A 26,731-nucleotide genomic window follows, 5' to 3' on the forward strand; every position below is an offset into this window, starting at 1 on the left:
CTTGTGTACCTCTTTTTTTCTCTCTTTTTTTTTTTTTTAATTATTTTTTAAGACTTTATTTATTTATTTGACAGAGATCACAAGTAGGCAGAGAGGCATGCAAAGAGAGAGAGAGAGGAGGAAGCAGGCTCCCCGTGGAGCAGAGAGCCCGACGCGGGACTCGATCCCAGGTCCCCAAGATCATGACCCGAGCCGAAGGCAGAGGCTTAACCCACTGAGCCACCCAGGCGCCCTATGTACCTCTTTCTTAATAGGCGTGGTAGTTCAAAAACTAAGGAGGCTTTTGTCTCCTGTCTTGGTTCATCCTTAAGTAGAACACCAGCCTTGCTGTATTTGTGAGGGAAGGAGCTACTTCCTGGGCCCAGAGGCCTGCCTTATGGGAGGAACTGTGCACCCTCTTCCTTTTTCTTTCCCCGTGTTCATTATGGCCTTCCCATTCCCTCTGTTTCCCAAACTTGCATCATCATCCATCTCACCCGGTAAAGGGTTGTGACTGTTAAAATCCAGCTCCTCCCACCAACCCAGACCCACCAAATCAGAATCCTGAGGATATGGGCCTGGGAGCACATACCCAGGTTCTGCTGACCAGGAGTCTTGAGAAATGATGCCCTGTTGGATTAATCATTTGTCATGGGACTTGAGAATAGGAATCAGGACATCCAGGAGTTCTAGTTCCATCTCTGCCACTAACAACTCTCGTGCGTTGGACCAGCTCCACCCCTCTTGAGCCCAGGGAACTTGTATCTGAACCGTAAGAAGGTTGCTCTAGATACTGTCCAAGTGTTGGGCTCTGAAGTTACTCTGAAGTTAGCTCTGAAGTAACTCGCCAAAGCCGCAGCCAAGCATATTACGTTCTTTGTTTGGGAGCCCAGCACATTCTTCTAAAAGAATAGATCAACACTTACCCCACAGATCAAATCATGAATTCAGTTGGTACACCAATCCCCAGGGAAGAGCTAGCTGCCTCTTACAGGGTCTGAAACTCTTCAGCTTTTTAGATCCCTTCAGACCTGGGTGGCTGAACAGTGAGGCAGATCCTCTGCCATTTTTGGGTTTGTACTCTGTCCCAGCCACCCAACCCTGCCCCTTCTTTAAGCTCTCCTAAGGAGGCCGTGGGTTCAGGTTTGGGTTTGGGGCAGAGCTACCAGAAAGGGCAGGGAGTGCAGAGGGCTTGATCTAGGCAAGTGGGTACCATGGCTTCATGTCAGAATCACTCAAGGGCTTTATAAAAATAATCTGACAGGGCACCTGGGTGGCTCAGTCGTTAAGCATCTCCCTTCGGCTCAGTTCATGATCCCAGGGTCCTGGGATCGAGCCCCGCAACGGGTTCCCTGCTTGGCGAGCCTGCTTCTCCTTCTCCCTCTCCCTCTGCCTTCTGTTCCCCTGGTGTGTGCGCTCTCTCTTCTCTGTCAAATAAAATCTTTAAAAAGTAATAATAATAATCTGAGGCCTGGGCCCCATCCCCAGCAAGTCTGATGTTTTTTAAGGTCCCTAGTTGGCTCTTGTGTGCATCCAGTGAAGAACCTCTTGTCTTAATAGTGGTGCTGATTCCAGGTGGGCCCAGGAAGGTAGTGAGGGTATGCAGCCTGCGGGGAGTGAGGAGTTGGGGCTGTGGAAGGGGGATCTAGTCTGGGCTGTTCCTTCCTCTCAAGCAGCTGAGAGGATTTAGGGAAGAGGCCCAGCCCAGGCAGCCAGTGTTGGTTTCATGGAAGCAGAATCTGAAACAATACCCAGGAAAAGAAAAGAAGTAGTACCCTAAGGGTCTCTGGAACAGGAAAGGAGAGAGGCTCCAGCTTTCCCCCTGCTATCATCCCTGTTCCTTTTCCCAGTGCTGTCTTCCCTGCCTGTTTGGAGCTGTAACAGTAATCCTGGCCCTCTCTTTACCCCTGGTGCTGACTTGGACCAAAAGGGTAGAGCCAGGGAAACTGGAATCCCCTTCCCTCCCCTGGTCCTTCAGCTTCCTGGGCCGCATTTCCTGCATTTTCTTTCCTCCTCCTGTTCTGTGAGTCAGAGTCCCTATATCCAGCAGGTTTAAACTCCTCCCTCTCTGGCTCACTGAATCTGGGTGGGGAAACTGAGGTCAGGAGGGGGCCGAGGCTGAATGAGTCACCAGAGCTCAGCTCTCATGCCTCCACCCTCCCCTTTCAAGCTCTACTGACACAGTTCATCAAACAAAAATGTGAGCCCCCTGTCCCTCCCCCATGTTTGTGCGAGCTGGGGTGAGGTAGAGTAGGGTGTGTTTGCAGCTGAACCCCAGCCCCTGTGACGAGTGCCTGAGGCTGCCAGGATTGTTGCAACAGCCCAGCACATAAAAATGGATTTGCTTTTATGGCAGTCTCCAAGATATATTTGGCTCCTATGGTTTGCCAGGACCCAGGGTCATGACCTACTTAGCTCTGGTCACCTGGCCAAGGAGGGTACTCATGCACAGTCTCTCTGATCCTCTCCATGCCTGCAGAATCCAGGTTTGCCGCTTGGGAAGAAGCAGTCATTGGCATCATGGCATTCCCCAGCCCCCTCCCCCATCCGCCCACCTCCAGAATTTCATCACTGCTTATTGTGCCTCTAGCTCAGAGGAGCCAGAGACATGTCTGTTTTTGGTAAATAACTGTATGAAATTCCCCACCCCTGTCGGGAATCTTAAGGGGGAGTCCCAGATGTGCTCTCCTATGTTAATTGTTCCCCACAGTCCCAAAACAGTGTGGGCTCTCAATCCTCAACCAGGAGCAATGACAATAATAGTTAAAATCCATGGAGTACTTAACGCACGTCAGGTGCTTTGCATGATTGTTTCATTGAATCTTTTTTTTTTTTTTTTTAAAGATTTTATTTATTTATTTGACAGAGAGAGATTACAAGTAGGCAGAGAGGCAGGCAGAGGGAGAGAGGAGGAAGCGGGCTCCCTGCTGAGCAGAGAGCCTGATGTGGGACTCGATCCCAGGACCCTGAGATCATGACCTGAGCCGAAGGCAGCGGCTTAACCCACTGAGCCACCCAGGCGCCCTGTTTCATTGAATCTTTACAACAACCCTGTGACATAGGGTTTTTACTGCCCCTACTGTACGGAAGAGGAGACCAGGCTCAGAAAAGTTAAAGGACTGGCCCACAGTTATGTTGACCTGGGTCACAGAAGCAGAGGTAGATTTAGAATCCAGGCAGGTTCTCATTTGAACCTGTACTCTTACTCAGTATATCTGCTGGGACATGAGACAGGGTGATGTGAGGTCAGGGGTCCTCGAGAGGCACATGACCCACACATAGACCCCACTACCGTCCAGGAGGCCGTCTGGGTTCAGTTGTGCAGGTATTCATTAGGCCCCTGCTGTGCCTGAGCTCTGAGCCAGACTTCTCTGATCAGAACAGGAAACGAAGTTTCATCCCCACCCGTCATCTGCAGCCCCAGCTGGGCTCACCCCAAGGGGCCTGAGGCTGCGCAAATTCCTTGGATCCATTCCAGTGCTCACTGATGCTTCCCAGTCATGGGAGGCCCGCCCTCCCCACCACACCGCTGCACAGACACATGAACACACATTTCCCCAGGGTCAGCCTCCAGTCGTCCAAAACCCCTCTCTCCTTTCTCCGTAGTAGAACAAGGTCCTTCATTGAGCCCAACCCTTGGGGCTGTTCTGTCATGTCCCCTGGCAGTACCAGAGGAGAAGCTGTGTCCCATAGCCCTGGGGTCCTGGCAGTATTCGGGGGTGGGGGAGGAACTAGACAAGGCTTCTCTCTGTCCCAGATGCCTCTGGCTACTCTGTAAGGCCTAAACAACAGCAATTGAGAACATCAGGGTAGGGCTGGAAGGGTAGGCTGACTGCCAGAGAAGGGAGAAAAACACCAATCACTGAGTCACATACTAAGTGCTTACTGTGGGTAGACTCCTGTCAGGTGCTTTACACACATTGTCTCCCTAAATCCTTTCAGTGGCCCTGTTAATTCCCCCTTTCCAGAGAAGGAGGCACATTGGCCAGGCAACTGTATAACACAGCTGGGATGTAAGTCTTTGACTTTCTGTCCCTAATCTTCATCACTGTATTTCTTCTTCCTTCTCATCAAGAGCAAAAAATTCAAGGCTTATTAAGTCAGGGAAATGGGGTGCCAGGGTATTTGTCCCTATGTGATCAAGTGCCAGATGAAGGAGGTAGAAGGGTGGGAAAAGTGAAGGCTTCCTGAAATCAGGAAGGCCTGTCCCACCTTGGAAACATCCTTAGATGTTAGAGATTACCTAAGAATCAGCCTTGTAGTCATGGGGTGCTGGTTCAAGAGAAGACAGAGAGATGAGTTTTCCTAGCTTTGAGTGGTAAGTCATGCATGAGATCTAGAAAGCCAGGGTGGAGAACAAGAGACTTGGCATTGGAGAGCTAGTACAATGTTATACGTAAAAGTTCCTCCCAGTTCTAGAGGCTGACAGACCTGGGTTCAGATCATGGTTCTGTCACTGAAATCTAGTCCCTCATTTATAAGGTGGGATGTTAAAGGAGGGTTGAGTTGAGGTTCTTAGCATAGTGTCTGGTATATAGTAAATACTCAGTAAGTGCTATCCATTATTACTGTTACTGTGTAGTATTACTGTTCTATTTTGGCCAGTACTATGGTCATAGTAGGAATTGATAACTCTGCTTAAATGTATGAATCCCTGGGGCTCTCTAGGAAGCTTAGAGCAGAGAGTCCCAGGCCAAGAGAATGAGTAGTTAGTTATATGGCCAGGAGTTGGGAGTTGTGTGTTTCATTTTCATAAAGCTACAGATTTAAGCAGAATTAGAAATCTTTTTTTTTTTTTCCTGAAGTTTTTATTTATTTGAGAGAGAGCGAGAGCACAAGCAGAGGGGAGACTCAGAGGGAGAGGGAGAAGCAGACCCCCAGCTGAGCAGGAAACCTGCCATGGGGCTCCATCCCAGGACCCTGAGATCATGACCTGAGCCGAAGATAGACACTTAATGACTGAGCCACCTCGACACCCCCAGGGACACCCCCAGAATTAGAAATAAATGTGAATTCCTAAATCATAGATTTCCACACAGGTCATTAAGACAAAGGGAGGTGTGAGGGGTTGTTTCTCATGTTTTTATGCAAGACTCCCTTTGCAGAGACCAGTGGTCCTTGGAATCTTAAGCCTTTAGGAAGTTGGGTTGAGCCTGTCAGATGCAGAGCGATCCAGATTGGGGATCCCTTGAAATCCAGATGCCTAGAATTCTGAGGCTCTCCTTATATAGTATATGCCCATTCCCAGCCTCTCCATTTCCAGGACCAGGAGTGGGCATGTGGCTTTAGAATCTCTGTGGGTATTTGAAAAGAAGGAGCCACAGTAAAATATAATAACTGTGATGATAGGGTAGCTAATATTTGCTGAGGACCTACTTTATGCTCACTTTAATTCATAGTAGTTAGTAGTAGCTATGCCAGGTAGGAATGATTCTGACCCCCACTTGGGAGATAAAGTAAAGCTTAGTGAAGTTCTACATTTGCCCAGAGTAACATGGTCAATACCTGGGAGAGGACAGACATAGCCATATCTCTGCCTATTCTTTTTCATCACTCACCCCTCTAGGGTCCTCTCTCTGTCAGGTTAGATCCAGTTCCTTCACACCTTCCCAGGACCTTACCAATAGCCCAGTAGGTCATCTCTCAAAACGCCCATGTTAGGTGTTTGCAAATCATCACTGTGGCTACAGGTCTGAGTTCAGTTGCCCAAGAGGGAGGACATAGTTGGCCCTAGTCCTTGATCATTATCTCTTTTCTCAAGTATTGGTTGGTATTCTTTGTCCCTTTCCTTTGCCCTGGCAGCATTTTCTCCTATCCTCTACTCCACTGGAGAGTTAAAGTTAAGGCAGGGGTAACAAGGTCTTCACAGAGGACAGATCTATAACAAACAGTTCATTCCCAAGGCCTCCTTTATGTGGCCAGGCAGTGGTATTATTCCTTGGGAGTCCCCTTCTGGGTCAAGAGGGGAAACCTGGCTCATCTCCACAGACAGACTTATTAGGCTGTCACACTGTGGGATGGGAAAACGATGTCACCAGATCACTGTGGCATGGAGCAGCCAGGCACGCTTCCTGGAAGAGAGCAGGTTTAGGCAATCCAGAATTTGGGCGCCTGGGTGGCTCAGTTGGTTAAGTATCTGCCTTCAGCTCATGTCATGATCCTGGAGCCCTGGGATCAAGCCCTGCATTGTGAGCTCCTGGTCAGGAACATGACACCTTGCTGTACTTTTAGGAAGAGAAATCCATCTTGGTGAATGGTACCGATTGGAGGGGAAAATTTTTTTTAACTGGTCTCTTTGCCTCCAGAAAAATCTGGAGGCAAAGAGACCAGTTTAAAAAAAAAAAAACAGCAAGCTGCAGTGCCTGGTTGGCTCAGTTGGATAAGCATCTGCCTTCTGCTCAGGTCATGATCCCAGAGTCCTGGGATCGAGCTCCACGTCAGGCTCCCTGCTCTTTCTCTCTCTCTCTCTCTCTCAAATAAATAAATAAATCTTTAAAATATAAATAAACAGCAAGCATTTAGTAAATACATTCTTTCTATGTGCCTGGCCATTTCCTTTCTTTATTAGCTCAGTGGATCTCAGAACAGCATTGTGAACTGAGTACTATAATTATCTCAAAACTTTTCAGTGAGGAGATCACTGCTCACTGAGGTTCAAGGTGACTTTCCCAGAGTCTAGCTAGTAAGTTGGGAGAGTCTAGACTGTCTGATTCCAGAGCCCAAACTGTTAACCATCATATTCCAGTGTCATTCCCCTTCCAGGAAGGAGGAGGCTCTTTTGCTGGGGGAAAGGGAGTGTGGGTAGAGGCCATGAAGATAACAAACAGGGATACAGGAAGAAGGGCAGGCCTGGGGACAGCAGGAGGAGCTCAGATTCCAAAGTAGCAAGTTTGGCTGATGGGGAGCCACAGCAGGTGTTGGAGAGTAGGAGTGATGGAACCAGGAAAAATTACTCTGGTAATAGGTCTCATCAGTATGAAGGATAAACTCAGGGGTCTTGAAGGGGGAAGAGAGAGGAGATTGGAGCTGAGGGAGCAGACTGTAGGTAGTACTCCTGGATCTATAGAGAGTCCCCCACCCTGTCTTCCCTGACATTCCCTTTTGTCCCCTCTGCAGCCATCGTCAGCCAGTGGCAGCAGGAGTCCAAAGAGAAGGTGGTATCCCTCCTGCTGTCCCACCTGCCCCTACTTCAGCCAGGCAACACGGAGGCCAAGTCGGAGTACATGAGGCTGCTGCAGAAAGTGCTGGCCTACTCGATCGAGAGCAATGCCTTCATCGAGGAGAGCCGCCAGCTGCTCTCTTATGCCCTCATCCACCCGGCCACCACACTGGAGGACCGCAATGCACTGGCCCTCTGGCTGAGCCACCTGGAAGAACGGCTGGCTAGTGGCTTCCGCACCCGGCCTGAGCCTACCTACCACTCACGCCAAGGCTCGGATGAGTGGGGGAGCCCTGCAGAGCTGGGCCCTGGGGAGGCAGGGCCAGGCTGGCAGGACAAGCCACCCCGGGAAAATGGACACGTGCCCTTCCACCCATCCAGCTCAGTGCCGCCAGCCATCAACAGTATTGGGAGCAACGCAAATGCAGGTGAGGGAGTGAGGGTCCCAGAAGGCCATGCCTACTTGAAAAAGGTCAAACCTGGGCTCTTCACTCGTTCTTTGGCCTTGAGCAAGTCACATAATCTCTCTGGACCTCAGCTTTATGAGGCTGTGCAGAGCTTGTGAACTGCCATTCCAGGAGCCATGTCTGACCTACAGACATGTCTTGTTGAGCCCAAACTCAGTGAATCTTTGCTTTTGTCTTATTATGTTTTAAAATAAATTTGGTGACATAAGAAATTGGTAATTTTCCCCTAAAAATCCAGATTTCAGTTTCTCTTAAAATTGTTTAAAAAGTCTGGCAACTCAAGTCCTGTAATCCTGTAGCAACAATAAGATGGCCGAATATTGTGTTCCCTCACCTTAAGACCCTGTACATGTGCCCCAGTTGGCCTGTGCCCCTAATGACTTCTTTGGGGCATGTCTGATACCTGCTAGGCCTCTGAAAGCATTGAGTTACTAGATGTAATCTAAGGTCCCTTCCAGCTAAGACATTGTGGATTTGTGTTTATGGCTTCAGCTAGCAGCATTGTTTCTGAGAAATCTGTTTGTAAGCCTGTTTATGTAAGATATAAGTCACACTGTAAGATATTAGTGATAGCAGGTAACATTGTTGAGTGTTGACTGTGTTGTAAGCGCTTTACTGACATGATATCTCACTTAATCCTTGTCACAACTTTATCATCAGCCTCATTCTAGAAATGACAAAGTTATACACAGAGCAAGTAGTAAAATGGTCCGAAGTTCAGACCCAGCAGTCTGACACCAGAGTCTGCCCCTGGTGACTACTCTGTTCTCCAGCTAAATGGTCTGGAAGGGCTATGTTGGTAAGCACCCCAGAGGCTAGGGTGAGCAGGAGGAGCTGGTGAGTTTTTGAAATACTAGTTGAAATGAACAGGATAAGGGGAATGTGGCATTTCCAAGGTGTGGTGAGGTAGTATGACGTGACTCCAGGTGTGAGAGGTTTCTAAGATTTAACCTCAGCATGGCTGGTCCCCTTTGGCTGGCTGGTAGTGCTTTAAAGCAAGCCAAGAGAGAGTGGCAGTGAAATGTCATCCATGCCAGTAGGTTAAGTGAACCTGGGTCTCCTGGTGGCACCTGGTACACGCCCTTCGTGCTCTGAGCTCCTTTCTTCCCCCAGTTTCATATGGATGTCCTAGCTACTTGTCTCCTCCCAAGTGCTGGTAAGGATCGCAGGAAGTAGAGGGATAGGAAAGCATTTTTGGCACTTCTGGCAACACAAAGTATGTTAGACCATGTTTTATAGTCTTAGAGCATCATAGTTTCTGGGTCCAAATTGGGAAATACATTAATAAAGATAATTCTAGCTCAGATTATTGAACATTTAGTCTTTTTCAAAAGGTGTTCTGAGAAATTTACACAAATAAATTCTTGGGCTGAGTCATAGAAAAGTCACCTGTCCCAGGTGGTATAGCCAGAATTTAAATCCAGGCAGTCTGGCTCCACAGCTCATACTTGTAACTACTATGCTACATTACTTCCATGTAAAAGTGACCCTCCCATAGACACTTAGACCTCATCGAGGGGAGGGGGTATCCATATATTTCTTCCTCCCCACAATGTCCCAGTGGGGCACAGCAGCTATTAAAGGACTAAGCTGGAGCAACGTCAGATAGAGGGGTTGAACCAGAAGAGAAAAAGGAATTGGGCATTCCAGGTAGAGGACACAGCATGAAATGAAGACACAGGGGTGGCAAATTGGAGTGTGCAGATGTCTGGCTGGGATGGAGAGATGCAAGGGTTTAAATGAGTAATAACAGTCACAGACATTCATGTTTACTGCGTGCCTATCCCTTTGCCAAGGACATTACTTGGAAATGGAGGCAGTGATTTTCCCAGGATCATAAAATTAATAGGTGGTGGAGCCAGAATTTTAGTGCAGGCCTGTCTTGACTCCCAGATCTCAGTATATTAGGGCCACATTCTGGGGGGCCTTGAAGGATAGGATGAAGCTTTTCGATTTCAAGCAGTTGCAGGAAACCGGAAACCATTAAAATATTTTTGAGTGGGGAGCAAGGATTGGCCTGTAAGGGCAAGCAGGGTGGGTTTGGGGTGCTGCCAAGGACAGACCAGGGTTTCTTGGAGAGAGAGTGAAGTCCTGGATCTCCAGCCGGCATTCCTGTTTTTATACATGCTGTGGCCGGCCTCCACCCCAGTCCCTGGTCAAGCAGGGCTCCTCAGGAACTGCACGATCTAATCAGGATAATTTCCTGCCTCCTCCTTCACTGAGAAGGGAGGAAAAGGAAGCCATGGGCACCAAGACAGGCAAAAAGAAAAAAAAAAAAAGCCTATACCGAGTCCCATGGGACCCAAAAGGTGCCATTTCTGGGAATCCAGGCCCTTGGGAGAAGCCATGAAAAGAGGACCCCAGAGGTCACAGGCAGAGGTGGAGGCTGGCCTGAGGGTATGGATCAGTGCACTGCCCTGTCCTTCAGGTGATTTCCTGGCTAGGAGCATAGACTGTCGCAGATGAAGGAAGGTGGTCTGGGGCCTGTACCAGACTGGTTGTTCTTCCTGGGTTGAGTTTCAGTGGAGCACTGGCAGGAATCCCAGCCTTTCCATCAGGAACAAGGCTATGGTTTTTCTGTAGCTGCCTCCCAACTCCCTCTGGCAACTGGGGCAAAGTGCTTCTGTTCTCTGAGTATTGATGTTCTCACCTACACAGGGTGAGGCTTTTTGGCTTTGTGTCCCTGTCTTTTTATTTGACTTTGGGTACTTTTGAATTCCATGTGTCAAGCTCAGAGGCACCCTTAACACCCTTAGGATGGACCATGGGTGCCCTCCTTTAAGCTTTTATGAATCTGAGGGCTCTTGTGTATCACGCCCTGCACCTGATCCTGGTGATGCAGAAATGATTGAGCAAGGTTGTTATTCCTGCAACTGCTTGCCATTGAAAAGCTTCACCCTACCTTCAAGGCCTCCCAGAATGTGGCCCTAATACACATGAGCCCAGAGTCCAGTGCAAGAGGCAGGCTGGTGGTGGAGGCTACTGCTAGGCTTGAGGCAGTAACACAGGGCCCTCACAAGTGCAGAGGGAGAAGTCACAGAAGAGCTAACACTTGAGTGAGGAAGTGAAGACCAGGTGGCCGGCAGGAAAGGGTGGAAGAGCAATGAGTTCTGCAAAGGGAGTAGTTACATGGAAAGGTCTGGAACTCGGAACTTGCACTCTCCTGAGGATGGTTAAAATCAAGTAGGAACCCTTTTCTTACCTCAGGAATGGGACAGATGGAGAATATGAAACACCTTGTGGAAGACAGCCTGGATTCGCCCTGAGTTACTGGGCCTTATGGGTAGCTGATTTAGCTCAGTACAGGAAAAATCTTTGGGAGGTCGTGAGGCCCAATGATAGAGATGTTGAAGAAGCAGTTTATATATTCCATTCATTCATTTGCTTTACAAATACTAATGAAGCAGCTCCTCCGGCCCACGCCCCACTATAATTACTGAGGCTGCAGTGATCTTTAAGATAGGACAAGTCCCTGCTGTCACAGATCTCATATTGTAGCAGGGGTGTACAGTTAATAAGCATGTAAACAATGAACTAGGTGAAGTCATTCCAGGTTGTGGTAGGTACTGTAAGGAAGACAAGTAAGAGTCATACGATAGAGTAACCAAGATTGCTGGAGGGCAGCCACTCAGGGAAGGCCTTGGAAGAGATGATGCTTGCTGGAGATCAGATTTTTGGGAGCCAGCTGCTAAAATCAGGAAGACAAGAAGAAAGAGCAAATGCAGAAGTCCTGACGTTGGACAGCTTGAGTGTTCCAGGAACAAGTGAGGGTTGGTGGGGAAGCCAAAGCTAAAAAGGCTTGAACTGAAGAGTGAGCTGGTGGAGTTGAGAGTCAGAGGTGAGCAGGGCCCAGGTCCCACAGGGCCTTGTAGGTATGTGGAAAAGTTTGAATTTTATCCTCAGTGTGAAGGAAAGTCATAGGTGAGATTTAAAGTAGGGACTAACTTGGTCAGATTTGCGTTTTTAGAAGAATCACCATGGCTTCTGTGAGGTTAATGGGCTGTAGGAGGCAAGAATGAAGGCAGAAAACCAGTGAAGAGGCTATAGCAGTAATTCCAACAAGGGACACCAGTTACAGACCAGAGTACTGGAAGAGAAAGTGGGAAGATTGAGAGATGTGGCTGAGAGTTTGCTGATGGGTAAGGTATGGGGAATGAGGTAATGAGCAGTATCTCGTAGGTGGTTCCCCTCAGACCCCAGGGTCCCTTCCTGTTGTTGGATTCTGGGGCTGAGCTGCTGTCCATGGCACCAACCAGGGGGCATGATCTCTTGGGGTCAGATCTCCAAACCTGACCTCTTGCCTCTCCCCCTCTGGCCAGGTCTCCCCTGCCAAATTCACCCCAGCCCGCTGAAGCGCTCCATGTCGCTCATCCCCACGAGCCCCCAGGCCCCTGGTGAGTGGCCGAGTCCGGAGGAGCTTGGGGCCCGGGCTGCTTTCACCACGCCCGACCACGCACCCCTCTCACCCCAGAGCAGCGTGGCCTCCTCTGGCAGTGAGCAGACGGAGGAGCAGGGCTCCAGCCGGAACACTTTCCAGGAGGACGGCAGTGGCATGAAAGGTATGACAGGGGAGGGTAGCACTAGGACCCTCTGAAGAGAGGTTTCTGCATAGCTTAGAGGACAGAAGGGAGCCGTGGTAGCTTCCAACTTCCTGTCCCATCACCCTCGGCCCTGGTCTGACAGCCCAGAAACCCCTGCCTTCAGACATCCCAGCCTGACAAGGAAGCCAGGACAGGGCAGTAGCTGATGTTCCAGGGACACCAATGAGGTCATCCTAGTACATACCCAGTCAGGCAGGCAGAAGGCTCAGATGTCCTGATACCAGGGAAGACCACCTAGAACGGTGTGACTGGGCAGGAGAGGAAGTGGCTTATGGGGCCATCTGGGTGGCTCCATTGGTTAAGCTCCATTGGTTAAGCTCAGGTCATGATCCCAGGGTCCCAGGATCGAGCCCCATATCGGGCTCCCTGCTGAGCAGAGAGCATGCTTCTCCCTCTCCTCTGCCTGCCACTCCCTCTGCTTGTGCTCTCTCTCTGTCAAATAAATAAATAAAATCTTAAAAAAAAAAGTGGCTTATGGACCTTTGGCTTTCCCCTACTTCTGGTTTTCTGCAGTTTCTGGTGTTACCTCTGGTTGTATACGTGTATTCCCTCTTCCCCCCCTTCAAGGTGGAGTTCCAAGGGGCTCTGGAGAAGGTGGTTGATGCTGGGGCCTCAGAGTCCCACCAAGGCTGGAACATTAAAAACTGCAGAAAACTGCTCCCTCCCCACAACCCTTCCTCTGCCAGTCATAAGGGCCAGATTCCTGACCTTTTGCTCTCCTTTTCCATAGATGTGCCCTCATGGCTGAAAAGCCTCCGCTTGCACAAGTATGCGGCCCTCTTCTCACAGATGAGCTACGAGGAGATGATGACACTGACTGAGCAGCATCTGGAATCTCAGGTGAAGCCAGTGGGACCATGGGGAGGTGGTGGGGGCAGCACCATTTTGACGTTACTCTTGCGGCCCAAGCCTCTGGTGTCTCTTCAGGCCCTGGGGGAACCCCAGGGACCTTAGCCTCACACTTCCAGCTTCCTATCCCCTTCTGCCTCTACCACAGAATGTGACCAAAGGTGCCCGCCATAAGATAGCGCTGAGCATCCAGAAGCTGCGCGAGAGGCAGAGTGTCCTCAAGTCCCTGGAGAAGGTGAGGATCTGGTATCTCCCATCTCCAAGTCCAGCTAACTGCGTGGTGGCTCTGGGTGGCCTACCCTGGGGCTTTCCCCAGTCCTTAGGTCTGACCTCCAGAGAACCCAGCCCTAGGGAGGCCAGGAGCAAGTCAGATCACAGGGTTCATGGGCCTGTGGCCGAGAGGCTCCCCTCTTTTTCTGTCCTGGTCTGTGTCTCCAGACTTTGTCTCTGTTAACTCAATCCCTGTTCCTTTCACTTTTCCATTCCTAACTAATGTCCTGATGGAGCAGAATGTCACCCGGTGTGCATGATCTCTTTCCATTTGGTTATTTCTCACTCACTCCTCTTCTATATCTGCCTTGATTTGCATTCCTTTTCCCTTTTCCTGCCACTTGCTTTCTGGTTCCATCCTTGGTGGGACCCTGAGGCCCAGCATCAAACCCCCTTGGAACTGACCCCCTTGGAACTCCACTTTGAAGTGGGGAAGAGGGATTACATTATACAAATGTGTACATATCTGTGTATATATGTGAGCTTGTATTGTCCTTACCTCCTTTCTCTAAGTGCTAGGACTCAGGGTTCCCCCAGCACTCTCCCAGCTCTGACCCCTCTTGTGTAGTTGTTCTGTGTAGCTTTGGGGGTCAGCATGTGACCCCGGATGTGTCCTCCTTACTCAGGATGTGCTGGAAGGCGGGAATCTGCGTAACGCTCTGCAGGAGCTACAGCAGATAATCATCACCCCCATCAAGGCCTACAGCGTCCTCCAGGCCACTGTGGCTGCTGCCGCTGCCGCCACCCCTACTGCCAAGGATGGGAGCCGGGGAGAGCCTCCACTGCCAGGTGCTGAGCCTTCCCTGGTTCACCCCGGCACAGACAAGGGCACTGAGGCCAAGGACCCTCCAGCTGCAGAGAGCTACCCCCCTCCACCAGCTCCGGCTCCCACTGATGGCAGTGAGCCAGCCCCAGCTCCCGTTGCCGACGGAGACATCCCCAGCCAGTTTACACGGGTGATGGGCAAAGGTGAGACCACGTAATGCCCAGCAAGAAGTTCTGGGACAGGGAGCCAATTGAACCCAGTCATCAGGGATCCAAGTTAAATGATGGGAGCAGAGCTTTTTAAAGGACCCTAGTGACTATATCAGAGAGTGGCTGAGACTGAGAGTAGCAAGGCCCCACCCTTGGGTATGTCTAGGTAGGTGGTAGGAGACAACCCTTATTTACCCACACAGTGTCTCCAGCCTCAGCAAAAGGCGGAATGATGTGTCAGTAGATATTGTGTATAGTATGAGACAAACCCATTCGTTCTTTCACGGGGTATTAAAGTCCACAGGATGGGGATGGTGTAACTCACAGTGGGCTTGGCCTTTCCTAAGGTAGCATGGCGTAGCCAACTTTACGATTGGATCCATATCCTTTTAGCTGTGTGACCTAGGCCAAGTGATTCCACCTCTCTGAGCTACTATTGTGGATTTATATATGTTCATGATAATCGGGTACCATGCTTCGCACATAGCTAGAACTCATCCAGCCTGAGTGTCCTCTTCCAATACTTGTGCTGGCCAGGAGGGCTGAAGGAGTTAGAGCATGGCAGAGGACATGCTGGGGCTAACTTCCCTCCCTTTCCGTTGTCCCTCAGTGTGCACCCAGCTGCTGGTGTCCCGACCGGACGAGGAGAACATCACCAGTTACCTCCAGCTTATTGAAAAGTGCCTGACTCATGAGGTGAGGCCTTCTCTAGGGTCCCAAAAAGGGCAAGGCTTCCCCCATCGCTCTCAGTATCCGTATTCCTGATGTGGCCCTCAGTGCCCTGCCTGGCTGGCACCCACCCAGCGTCTCCAGCCCTCATCTCACCAGTGTTGGCTCTAGTGGCTGCCGTGAGCTCTCCTTCTCAGAACCTTACTACATGTTCTTTCTCTGGGGAGCGAGATTCCCCTCCCTTCTGCTGGTCCCTCAGCACTTAGTTCAAATGAGTATACCTCAGGGACACCTTCACTGGCCCCTCCTAGTAGATGAGGCTTCTCCTTCGCAGTGCTTGTCACAGGTCAGATGGCCTGCATGTCTTCTGGCCCGCTGAACCGTGAGCTCAGTACTGTACATGTCTTTTCCCCCGCTGAACCTGTGCCTCCCAGTACTCCCTGGCACAGAGCAGGCAGGCAGTAAATAACTTGAGTGGGTGAATGGAAGGCAGATCTGAACAGAACACCCTCCCCACTTCACGCTCCCAATTTCAGGCGTTCACGGAGACGCAGAAGAAACGGCTGCTGTCCTGGAAACAGCAAGTTCTGAAGCTCCTCCGGACCTTCCCGCGCAAAGCCGCTCTAGAGATGCAGAGCTACCGGCAGCAGAAAGGGTGAGGGGCCGCCAGGGTGTAGGGGCCTTCCTTCCCGAGTCCCTTGGTGGTGGACAGGTGGTGCTCAGTGGGCTGATTACGTTCTGGGCTGGGAATTTGTTGTCCTCATTCAGTCACTGGGTGACCTTCCGCAAGTCACCCAGTGAAGACTTTACCAGGAAAAAACGTCGGTGTTCTCAGCACTAGAACAGGGTGCTGAGCTGGCAGAAGCAACACCTACTCCATGTTCTCCCCTGTGTGCAGGGTGCTGTGAAGTCCCTTTTCTCCCCTGTTCTCCCTGTTTCTCCTCTATTCTACTAAATACCGCATTTGAGAATTCAAGTTAGGAGAACTGCTATAAGTGGATATGAGGAAACCTTTATCCGCTCCCATCTCCATCCTGGGGTTTCCTTGGGGCGGGAGAACAGTATGTGATGCAAGGACTTGGGCAGGGAATCCTTGTTCAGAGCAGGTCTGTGTTCTGTCCTCTCCATGGGGATTCTGGTGGGGGAGGTGAGGAAGGGGCAGACAGAGGGGACCACCTCAACTGACACCATGCCTTCTGCTCTCTCACAGCTGGGCATTCGGCTCCAACTCGCTTCCCATAGCTGGCTCTGTGGGGATGGGGGTGGCCCGGCGGACCCAGCGGCAGTTCCCCATGCCTCCCCGGGCCCTCCCACCCGGTAGGATGGGCCTTCTGAGCCCTTCAGGCATCGGGGGCATCTCCCCACGACATGCTCTCACTAGCCCCAGCCTTGGGGGCCAGGGCCGACAGGTGAGCCAGTGGGAAGCGGAGGGCCTGGCGCTTCGGGGATTGGGGTGGTTGTGCCTGGGCTGTGCGTGTCCATGTGTTTGCACCTGGGCCTTTCTCAAAGGGAAGAGGCTCTTTTGCCAGCCCTACCGATCCTGCACTTAGATCTCAGCTTCAGCCTCTTCCCACTCAGCTCACCACTTGTTTTTCCCATTCCCTGTGCAGAACCTGTGGTTTGCCAACCCTGGAGGCAGCAACAGCATGCCCAGCCAGAGCCGTAGCTCTGTGCAGCGCACCCACTCCCTCCCGGTCCATTCCTCACCCCAGGCCATTCTCATGTTCCCTCCAGGTAAGCTGCCCCCACCCTTGGGGCTCGGCGATACCCTTAGGTGGTCCTTCTCTCAGTCCCATTCCTACTATCCTCTCCTACCTCCCACCACTCTGCACCCGTCTTCCCGCATCCTGAGTTTTCTTGTACCCCCTCCCCCACATCAGTTTTCTTTCTCAGATCCTACCTGCTTTCTCTGTCTTCTTTCTCCCCTACTGCCAGCCTTACGTCTCCACACCTCTCCCTCCCTGTGTTCACATTCTTAGTGTCCCTGTTGGTCTCCATCACCATCTCCTTAGAGGATCATTAAGTACTCAGTTTGGAAAGGGTGGAGGGGATTAGACTGTCAGAGCATCGAGGTTTCTATGGAGGGGAGTTCTGCCTGTCTGTCCCCTGGGATTCCTTCAGGCAGGAAGCAGCAGACTTCAGTTTGTAGATCAGGTTCCACACTAAAGGGTCTGTGAGGTGAGATGGCTGTTTGCCCTCTGCTCACAGACCAGTATAGAGGTGAGAGATCAGAATGAGGGTGAAGGGGGCAAAAGGGAGATTAGAGAAATGCTAGCCCTGCCTTGGTTATTGAGTGGGGGAGTCCCCTGCCCTGGGCTAGGCCTGCTGCTGGCCACTCAGGCTACAAAGGCAGAGAAGGCCAGTCTGGAAGAGGTGAGGAAGGGGGCAATGGGGTGCCTGACTGGCTCATCAGTAGAGCATGCAGCTCCTGTCTCAGGCTTATGAGTTCAACCCCCATGTTGGAGGTAGAGTTTTACTTTAAAAAAAATTTTTTTGAGGGCGCCTGGGTGGCTCAGTGAGTTAAGCCGCTGCCTTCGGCTCAGGTCATGATCTCAGAGTCCTGGGATCGAGTCCCGCATCGGGCTCTCTGCTCAGCAGGGAGCCTGCTTCCTCCTCTCTCTCTCTGCCTGCCTCTCTGCCTACTTGTGATCTCTCTCTGTCAAATAAATAAATAAAAAATCTAAAAAAAAAAAAAATAATAAAAAAAAAAAAAATAAAAAAATTTTTTTGAAAAGATTTGCAGGGGCACCTGGGTGGCTCAGTGGGTTAAAGCCTCTGCCTTCAGCTCAGGTCATGATCTCAGGGTCCTAGGATCAAGGCCCGCATCAGGCTCTCTGCTCAGCGGGGGGCCTGCTTCCCCCTCTGTCTCTGCCTGCCTCTCTGCCTACTTGTGATCTCTGTCAAATAAATGAAGAAAATCTTTTAAAAAAAAAAAAAAATTGGGGGCGCCTGGGTGGCTCAGTGGTTTGGGCTGCTGCTTTTGGCTCGGGTCATGATCTCAGGGTCCTGGGATCGAGCCCCACATCGGGCTCTCTGCTCCGCAGGAAGCTTGCTTCCCTCTCTCTCTCTCTCTCTCTGCCTGCCTCTCTGCCTACTTGTGATCTCTGTCTGTCAAATAAATAAATTAAATAAATAAATAAATAAATAATAAAAAAAAATTTGCAGGTGATTCTAAGGTCTTCGTGATATAAATGCCAGTCAGTGGGTTACTTTACTTATGAGATGATGTGAACCTGTGAGAAGCAGAGGACCCTGTCCGTTGTGTTCATCCTAACGTGGTAGGCATCTGCGTTACATCAGTTGCAGATGCAGGTGATTGGATGGATGAGCTGCACGAGCAGAACATTGGAGTAGTTCTTTTTACCTGCGTGCTGGACTATGGATCCAGCGGCTTTCCATGCCATCAAATCAGATCCTCCCAGCTGCACACATGAGGGTGCTGGTTTATTCCCATCATATCAGTCACGAATGTGAGACTCAGGTCACTTGCCCAAAATCAAAAAAAATATTGGCTAAGAAGAGACAGTTAGGTGTCCCAACAAGGCCTTAGCTCTGGGTTCATTGGGGATATGATGATCGGAGAGGCTGGAGGTGGGAGCAGCGTCTTCTGAAATCAGGTAGAAAGCTCAGGCTTTCTCCCCATAGCAGTGAGGAGCCGAGGAGGGGGTTTTAAGCAGTGTGGGGTGGGGTCAGGTCTGCTTAGGGAGGTGGGCTGTTTCCCAGACACTCCAACAAGAGGCCCTTTAGAGATGGTTTGAGGACAAGCCCCATGGCTGCTGTCCTGATTTGCCCCGTCTGTCCGGCCTACCCAGATGACATCCTGCCCAATGGAGCAAGTCCAAGTGGGGATGGGAATTGTTCTAATTAAGCTTCTGCACCCAAGTACAGGAGCAGGTCATCAGTCAGGGAGTACAGGGCTGCCCAGTGCCTGGGGCTGATGGCTAGACTGTGCCTAAGGCAACATGCAGTGTGTGGCCTCCAGGACACTCCCTCAGCTTCCCATCACTCCCTCAGCCTGCTGCTCAGCCTTTCTGTTCATTGCTAAGCCTCTGCCCTTGCTATTGTTGCCTCTGCCTTCTTTGTGATATACCCAGGCCCGTCTGTGTCCTTCATCTCTGCCTGGTCATACTTCCCATCAGAGCATGTGCCGCGTCTTACATACGATTTCTCTGTCTTTTGCCCCTCTCTCCCTCCCTCCTTTTCCTCTTATCCCTCTCAGCCCCTCCCTCATACCAGCCCCTGCAGTCCTTTGTCTCCCAGGTTTTGCCTTCTGCAGTCAGTTCAGCCCTCACCTCTGTTCTCTCTCCCCACAGACTGCCCGGTCCCTGGGCCTGACCTGGAGATCAATCCCACTCTGGAGTCTCTGTGTCTGAGCATGACAGAACACGCCTTGGGTGGTGAGCATTTCCTCTTTCCCTGACCCAGCTCCCACCTACCCAGCAGCGTCTCCACCTCTGAACTGAGCAACTCAGAGCATCCTGAGGGGTCCCTAGGGGAGGTCAGCCTCCAGGGAGGGCCTGACTGGGATGACAGGCTACCTGAGCACCTTTTCTTGGGCCTCCCGCCAGTTCCTGATCTTCCTCCCTTCCTCCCTTTCTCACCACAGATGGGACAGACAAAACCTCCACCATCTGACGGGACCCACAGCCCAGCGCACCTATAGGCTCCCTGGGCGGCGGGCGGGGGCCAACCCCCAACGGGCTTCTCTGCGACAGCGAGAGGGTGGGCTGGCTCAGCTATACATTCTAGTATTTTTCTACTTTCTCACCCTTTTAACTTTTGTTTAACATTGGCACGCGCCTTGCTCACTCCCAGGCCCGTCGAGGGATCTCTGCTGAGGTTCAGGGAGGTAGAGGGCAGCCAGGATAAAGGAGGCAGGGACTGGCCAGCCTGACTGCCCCTCCTTACCTCCCTCATCTCCTACCTGGCCCCGTCCCACCCCTGCCTCTTCCAGACTGTCGGCCACCTGCCCCTCCTAAGGGAGCAGCTTACCCCTATCTTGTGGGGCCTTCTCAGAACCATCTGATATTTGGGGAGAAAGAAGCGGGGTTGATAACCTGCTCTCCTGGATGTTATTTGAGAGGAGCTAAGGAGAAGCTGGTGGTTGAGAGGATCCTCTCTCTCTCCTTGCCACCTTCTTCTCCTTCCCCATTCCCATCATCCCCAAGGACAGGAGCCACCCTCCTTTCACTCACCTCCTTTTGCCCTGTTTATCAGAGGTTCTCTACAATTAATTTCTTAGGCCTATTTAAGATGCATATTTATATAGTTCTTAACGGTTTTTCTCTCTGATCATTCCCTCTCATTTTTAGAATCCCCAGGTCTCTCTCTGAGCCAAGAAAGTGGCAGGGGGAGCCTGAATTTTATGAGGGGAAGGGGCAGAGCCCCTTCCTCCAGACCCCCTAGTCCTTCCCCTGCTTCCCTCCAGTCCTGGCTCCCCAGATGCCGAGGTTGAAGGCCAGGAGCCAGGGCAGCCAGTGAGGTCAGGAAGTCTGTTGCCTTAACATCCCCTTCCCGCAACCAACACACACCCTTGTCCACTCCCAGGTCTGGTAGCTGAAAGACTTGGGGTAAGGAATAAGGGAAAGGGGATTGTTTGGTTTTTGGTTTCTTTCCCCACCCCTCTTTTCTTTCATCCTTCCCCGCCCCCCATTCTGTCATGACCTCACTTAAGTGGAACACTATATCATAACCCAGAGATTTGTCCCAGCCGTGGAGTCATACAGACCCTCTGGTCTCTGTTCCTGCTGAGGGGTTGTGCTGGGGCCCAGGTGGAGGGAGGGGACTTGGGGGTTCAGGCTGTGGGGAAGCCAGGGTCCCCTATTCCAACCCCTTCTTCCCACTCAACCCACCCCACCCCCCACTGGGACATTCTCAAGCTTTTCACACCGAAAAGGAAAAAAAAATGTTATTTTTAGATACATTTTATGAATAACTTTTGTTATGAATATGGCTGGTAACCATTGTGTATGTTATTAAAGATACAAAATGTTGGGAAAAAACAAAAAACCAAAAAAAAAAATTTTAAAACCACCGCCCTCCCTGCACTCTCAGCCCATTCCCCGGACCTTCTTGCCTCTGCCCTCCTGGTCTGGACCTCCCTCACCTCTGAGCCCAGGGAAGGGGAGGAAGCCAGGGGGTGGGGTGGCCCTGGGGATCTGCTAAGGTCCCCACCTCCTCTCCCAGTGCCGGGCTGGGTGGGGTGTCAGGTTTATTTATGTACCTCTTGCACACTCATCAACCTATGCAAGTCCCCCACCCCGGCCCCTCCATGTTTCTGTGCCTTTGCTCATTCCCCTCAAGCTCCCAGGGCTTCTCCAGTCCTCCTCTCCCATTTAGCCCCGGGAAGTGGGATGGACAGGGGCCACCTCGTTTGGAATCAGCAGGGTGTCCCTCTTATAGGACCCTCACCACCTCCTAGCCAGTCCTGTCTTCTTCACTACCCATCAGTGTGAGCTGGCTCTGCCTGGCATTAGGAGGTGGTGAGGGACACCCCCCACACACACACAATGGGAGGCAAGAGCTGCCCCCCTCCCCCCACCTGACAGCAGAGTGTGCAGGACGCAGGCGGCCCCACTCTGATGGGCAGGACCCTGACCCTCTTCTACCCCAGCCCCTCCCCAGCCCCCTCCCCCACCACCATGATTTCACCCTCCCTCCTATCCCCAGCCCCACTGGCAGAATCAGCTTTGAGTAACTGTACAGTTTTTCTCGCTGTTGGAGAAGACTTACTTGTTGGAGTTTCACTTGTTTAATGGTCTGGGCTTATTTTGGAAAAAAAAAAAAAAAACAAGAAACAAAAACGAAAAAAGGATTCTGACCTTTGTTATGCTATACTATACTTCATGGAAAATCTAGAGGCCTTAAGCTGAGGCCACTGAGCTCCTGGGATGGAGGGGAAGGAAAAGTATAAGCAGAATGAGACCATAGGGTTGGGAAGGGGCATAAAGGGAAAAAAAGTTGGCTTTATTAACAGCAAGGCTTGGAGGAGAGGAGGGAAACGAACAAAGCGAAGGGCTTGCAAACAGACCACTCAAAAAGTGCCTTCCTGCACATAATAATCGCATTATAATCATGTCTGCACCAACCCTGAAGGACCTGGGACTCAGTCACTGTCACTGTCGGCTTCACTGGAATCAGAAGCTGCAGCTTCACTGCCATCCTCCTGGGCAGAGTGCTCACTGCCACTGGGGAAGGGACTGGCACTGCGGCTCCGGCTCCGCTGGCCACCGCCATCACTGCCGCTATCTGAATCATTGTCACTGCCACGGGCCGGGCCTCTGTCCTCATCATCAGAATCCGCATCGTCTTCTGAGTCTGCATCACTGCCAAAGATCTCCTCTTTGTCCCGAGCGGCCCGGGCCTCGTCCTCACTGCTCTCCTCCTCGCCGCTACCACTCTTGTCACTCGCCTCATCCCTGTCAACCTCTTCACGTTCACTCTCGCTGCCTGAACGCTCGTCCTCACTGCCTTCCTTCTCACTGCTGCTGCCTTTCTCTCGCTCCTCATCTGTAAGGGAGCAGGGAGAAGTGAGACCCAGTTTCTCACCCTTCCAGGGCGCCTGGGGTTTGGCCTGTCCAGCTTTACCTGAGCCCCCAGCTTCTTTCTCTTCTGTCTCCATCTCTTCCTCCTCTTCTTCCTCGGGTTCGTGGTTCTCCAGCTGGGCCTTCCGTGCCTCCTAGAAGTAGCAGGGTTGAGGAGAAGGAGATTGTCCTGTCAGGCTTCTGTCTCTCCTCACCCACCACCACCCTCTCCATGGCTGCCCTGGGCCAGTGATGCTTGTTACCTGGGCTTCTAATTCCTTCTCATTCATGTCCCGGTGTTTGACCACCAGCAGGGCATTGGTACCGGACTGAACCCCAGCCTTTGCTCGGCGTTTACTCAGGCGGACCCTGTAGTGGGCAAGTAGGTGGGGTGGGGTAGTGTGGAAGATGCATTTAAAGACCCCAGTGGGGGATCCAGTCTGACTTGGTTCTTACTTCCTCACCAATGCTTAGTCCAGAAGAGACCAGAATAAATGCGGGGTGAATGAAGGAGACCAAACTCAGAGGTTGGATAAGGGAAGGATAATAGCTCCATGCGTCCCCTGTATTTATAAAGTGTGTGTACACATGAGAGATTTTAAGGTAAATTAGCAACACTTAAAAGCACAGAATCTAGATTACTGGCTTTTAGAAAGTCTTAATCTGGGACTTTACCTTCCCAAAGCATAGCAACAAAAGGTTGGAGGAACCCTTTGCTGGGACAGGTCATGGTGCCCCTTGGAGGCTGCCAAGAGCTCCAGGTCACCCAGAGCCAAGGGCACTGTGCTACCTCTTACATGGGATCAGAGGTTGTGATCTCTGCTTTAAACAAACTCAAGGTCACACTTACTTCCCAACCCTTACATTACACCAAGTTCCCTAGCACAGGAGTAAACTTGTAGCTCTTAGGGGAAGGTTTTTGGGTATCCAGGATTTCATTTAAAATACTGATGCTAATTTGATGTTATTACTCCGTATTTTGCCTATGCTGACTTTCACATGAAGTCTCTTACTACGGCAGAGGGAACCTGGCTATCTACACTACAAAAAACCTCTATCTTGAGCTTTTTTCCCTGGGTTTGTGTGTTAGAACTAGGTCCAGCTCACATGGTCAAGCAATCTTCTGCTACTCGTTTGAAACACGAAACCAATCCGTACGTACAAATGGCCTCCAAGGTAGCTCCCATGTACCCCAGATCAGGATTCTGAAGCAAAGCCCCAGGCTAATCTGAGGTAGGAGTGTACCAAGTACCTGGTCTCCAGTTCGTTGTAGTAAACCCCATCGCCCTCCCGGAAGATGAAGAAGTAGTTCTCCTCATAGCCCTTGCTGGCTTTGTTCTTCACGTTCCAGTTGTACTCCCGAGCAATCTTGTAGTCGTACCTGATGAGGATGAGAGGAACAAGGTCAGCAGCCCCACTTCTTTCTTACGAGGGATTAAAGGGAGCGACCGGTCCTCCATTCCCAAAACCTATCCTGACCCACGCACACGTCATCTGGTGCATAGTCCATCTCCTCCTCCTGGTCCCGCTTTCGCTTCTTCAGTGTCTCTTCCACAGGCAGGAAATAGGCCACAAACTGGTTCCCTTCCTCATCCATCATGCCTCTGGATGGGAGGAGTGAAGAGTAAGCACAAAGGGGCAGTGAGGAACAGGCCAAGGTGGGCAGTGGGGCCACTTACCTGATCATGGCCTGAGACATCATCTCCAAAGCAGCTGCACCACTCGTGTCCTTGGGGGCTGGGTCTGAGTCAAAAATTACCTGAGCGCATGGGTTGATCCACATCTAGGGACAAGAGCACTGGGATTAGACTGGGACAAGCAGAGATGCCAGGCTCTGCCTCACTGCCTCCTGCCCCGGATCTGACCTTAAAGTCTGGGAAGACAGGCATGACCTCCACTGGTGTCACTCGGGGCTTGCTGTAATGCTGGGAGATCTGTTGGGGGCAAAAACAGGGTGGGTGAGGAGGATATGGAGCTCTGGAGCTGCACCTTGGTCCACCTTCAACCCCTATCCCACCCCATCCCCTTCCCTCAATTACCGATTTCTGGGCATCCTCAAAAGTTTTCTCAATGGCTGTGATCTGGCTATCCCTGTCTTTGTATATTTCTTCCTCTGTGAACTGCTGCTTCACAGAAACTCCAATCCTAGGAGTAAAGAGAGAAGACTTTAGGGGTCACTGGACATACCTGAAATCACCTTCCCTCTCTACCTGCCACAACTTACTTGACCTCGGGCTTCTCATTCGAGATGCCATAACGATTGAACTCAGTGGAGATGTACTCAGTCTTCCGCATCCATGGCACCACTTTCGCGTGCTGCTGGGATCTGGGGGTAGAGTGTTAGGCACCTAGGACCCACCACCCTCCTCCCATCATAGATTCCCTCTACATATCCAGTCCTCACTCAGCACACACACACCTCTTAGAGCTTGTAGGGGCCTGAATCTCCTCTTCCAAAAGCTTCTCGTCAGCTGGATCTAGGAGTACTAGAGGGGAACAAGGGGGCAGAAGGGCTGTGAGGGAGGGCCTGGCCTTTGCTGGCCTAGAGCAGGCCCTCCCTGCCTTCCCACACACCATTGGGGTCGATGCGGTAGGTATCCGGGTTGATGAGGTCAATGGTGACCCCCAGGTCTGGCTCAGTGAGGAGGTCGTGTTTGTGCTGTTTTTCCAAGGAAGTTGCTTTGTACTGGACAAACCTGGGTGGGGAAACATACCCATTATGGTTTCCTGATTCTAGCTTTACCCTCATATTCCTGCTTCCCAGAGCCTAAGCTTTTCCAGGGAGGAACTCAAAATGGGAGTATCCCCCATGTTGGAGTTAGAAGGCTGGCTCTTCAGTGGGAAAAGACTCGGACACTGCTTGTTTCATTCATCAACAAATATTTATGGAGACCTACTACCATATTGCTAGCTACTGTTCTAGGCTCTGAGAAGAGAGCAGTCAACAAGAGAAGCAATCCTTGCCCTTACGGAACTCATGATCTAAGTGAGTTGTTTTGCCCTCCATCTCAGTCTCACCTGTTCTGGTCAAAGGGGTAGGTGATGAATTTGGGGTCGAAGGGGATGTCAGGGAGGCTATTGCAGTACTTGACTCGGCAGACCACTCCAGACCTGGGAATACAATGGCTCAAAACCAGTCCCCTGCTGCCCCACCTCTGCTCCCAGCCCCCACTGGCCCACCCCTTCTGGGAAAACCCAATGGGGCTCACCTCTCAGGCAGAGTCCGGTGAGAATTGGGCCTGGTAGGTAAGAGAGAGTGAGATATTGAAGGAAAGACGGAGAACACGATTGAAAGAAGAGTGAGGGGGGTTTCTCCAAACTTTTAAAAAAGGGAAGGAGGGAGTGACAAAAATGGTAATCCCTGTGGGAGGGGTGCTCCAAGTACTTTAACGGAAAAACCCTAGGATTCAACTCCTTTTAGAGAAAGTGTCTCCAAACGCTTTCATGAATGAAATCAACTGCTCAATCCCTTTTGGAGAGGACGTCTTCAAGTACTCTAGTAGAACTACGTGCTCAATTGCTTTCAGCAAAGGGATTCTCCAAATGCTTGACTGGAGTAATAAACGCACAGTCCGTCTAGATAGTCTCCTAAGAGCTTAATCCCTGAATTGCATGGCAGGAAGGTGGGGGCAACACCCCATCCTTGAAGGAACCCACCCCTATCTGTCAAAAGTGAGCGTTCCGTGACGCCAGGGCGTTCGCGGCGAAGGTCTGACATCACTGGGGGGCTGATGACGTCGTAGGAAGACACCGCGCCCGACCCCCCGCCTCGCCGAAACCTGGACAGACCTAAACGAAAACGACACAGCCAGGCGGCGTGGCGCCTACCTGTGGCCATCCTCTCGCTGGGCCTGGGTCTGGATGGTGGGCGCCATGGAGACAAGGCGAAGGAAACCCAGACGGGGTCCTTGCTGAGCCGCGGGGAGACGCGGAGGGGTATACCGACGTTGGCGGACGCCTAATCCGAGAGAGGGCTCGGGTTGGCGCCGCTCTCTGCCGGGGCAGGGTCGGAATGAGGTGGGCTGGTGAAGATTTCCAGCGGAGACTCAGCTAAACGCGCAGGCAGCGCCAAAGACGGCCTCGCAGCTCCGGCTCCACCAACTGCCGCCAAGACGCTAAGGACCGGACAGGTCGCCTCAGGCCGCGAGGCCTTCTGGGACATAGAGTCCGGATTACACCCACACCCGGATTGGCAAAAGGCTGGGTATAGGGCGGAGCGAGGGAGAAAGAGCCTCTTGT

General features: G+C 51.4%; 2 protein-coding genes across 4 annotated transcripts in view; one reads left to right on the forward strand and one right to left on the reverse strand.

Moving 5' to 3' along the window:
• The window catches only part of SAMD4B (sterile alpha motif domain containing 4B), a 38,900-nt gene extending 17,111 nt beyond the window's left edge, over positions 1–21,789 (forward strand). For 2 of the 3 annotated variants that reach the window (XM_045076803.1, XM_045076805.1), the window contains 11 exons: positions 7,096–7,566; positions 11,925–12,164; positions 12,937–13,046; positions 13,204–13,290; positions 13,952–14,294; positions 14,911–14,996; positions 15,506–15,624; positions 16,180–16,378; positions 16,580–16,703; positions 19,283–19,366; positions 19,576–21,789. In XM_045076803.1, the coding sequence (XP_044932738.1) occupies positions 7,096–7,566; positions 11,925–12,164; positions 12,937–13,046; positions 13,204–13,290; positions 13,952–14,294; positions 14,911–14,996; positions 15,506–15,624; positions 16,180–16,378; positions 16,580–16,703; positions 19,283–19,366; positions 19,576–19,604 (1,892 nt within the window). In that variant the 3' untranslated portion in view covers positions 19,605–21,789. The remainder of the gene's footprint in view (positions 1–7,095; positions 7,567–11,924; positions 12,165–12,936; positions 13,047–13,203; positions 13,291–13,951; positions 14,295–14,910; positions 14,997–15,505; positions 15,625–16,179; positions 16,379–16,579; positions 16,704–19,282; positions 19,367–19,575) is intronic. The other variant, XM_045076804.1, reaches the window with a different exon arrangement.
• Positions 21,790–21,914: 125 nt separating this feature from the next.
• On the reverse strand, positions 21,915–26,651 carry PAF1 (PAF1 homolog, Paf1/RNA polymerase II complex component). Its single transcript, XM_004776173.3, has 14 exons — positions 26,321–26,651; positions 25,702–25,731; positions 25,511–25,603; positions 25,067–25,188; positions 24,912–24,978; positions 24,717–24,818; positions 24,532–24,637; positions 24,358–24,426; positions 24,172–24,275; positions 23,980–24,096; positions 23,745–23,873; positions 22,756–22,861; positions 22,557–22,647; positions 21,915–22,478 (listed from the first exon to the last, which is right to left on the reverse strand). The coding sequence occupies exons 1-14, from the start codon at positions 26,365–26,367 to the stop codon at positions 22,075–22,077; spliced, it is 1,587 nt and encodes a 528-aa protein (XP_004776230.1). The 5' UTR covers positions 26,368–26,651; the 3' UTR covers positions 21,915–22,074.
• Positions 26,652–26,731: the final 80 nt, after the last annotated feature.

Source organism: Mustela putorius, unplaced genomic scaffold, assembly GCF_011764305.1.
Source record: "Mustela putorius furo isolate JIRA1106 unplaced genomic scaffold, ASM1176430v1.1 tig00000196_pilon_pilon_pilon, whole genome shotgun sequence".
NCBI classification, from domain to species: Eukaryota; Metazoa; Chordata; class Mammalia; order Carnivora; family Mustelidae; genus Mustela; species Mustela putorius.

Coding starts and splice junctions, on each gene's coding strand:
- PAF1 (XM_004776173.3), bottom strand. CDS start 26,367: ATGGCGCCCACCATCCAGACCCAGGCCCAGCGAGAGGATGGCCACAG. Junction 25,732..26,320: donor CAGCGAGAGGATGGCCACAG/GTAGGCGCCACG, acceptor CTTACCTACCAG/GCCCAATTCTCACCGGACTC. Junction 24,819..24,911: donor GCCCCTACAAGCTCTAAGAG/GTGTGTGTGTGC, acceptor CTCTACCCCCAG/ATCCCAGCAGCACGCGAAAG.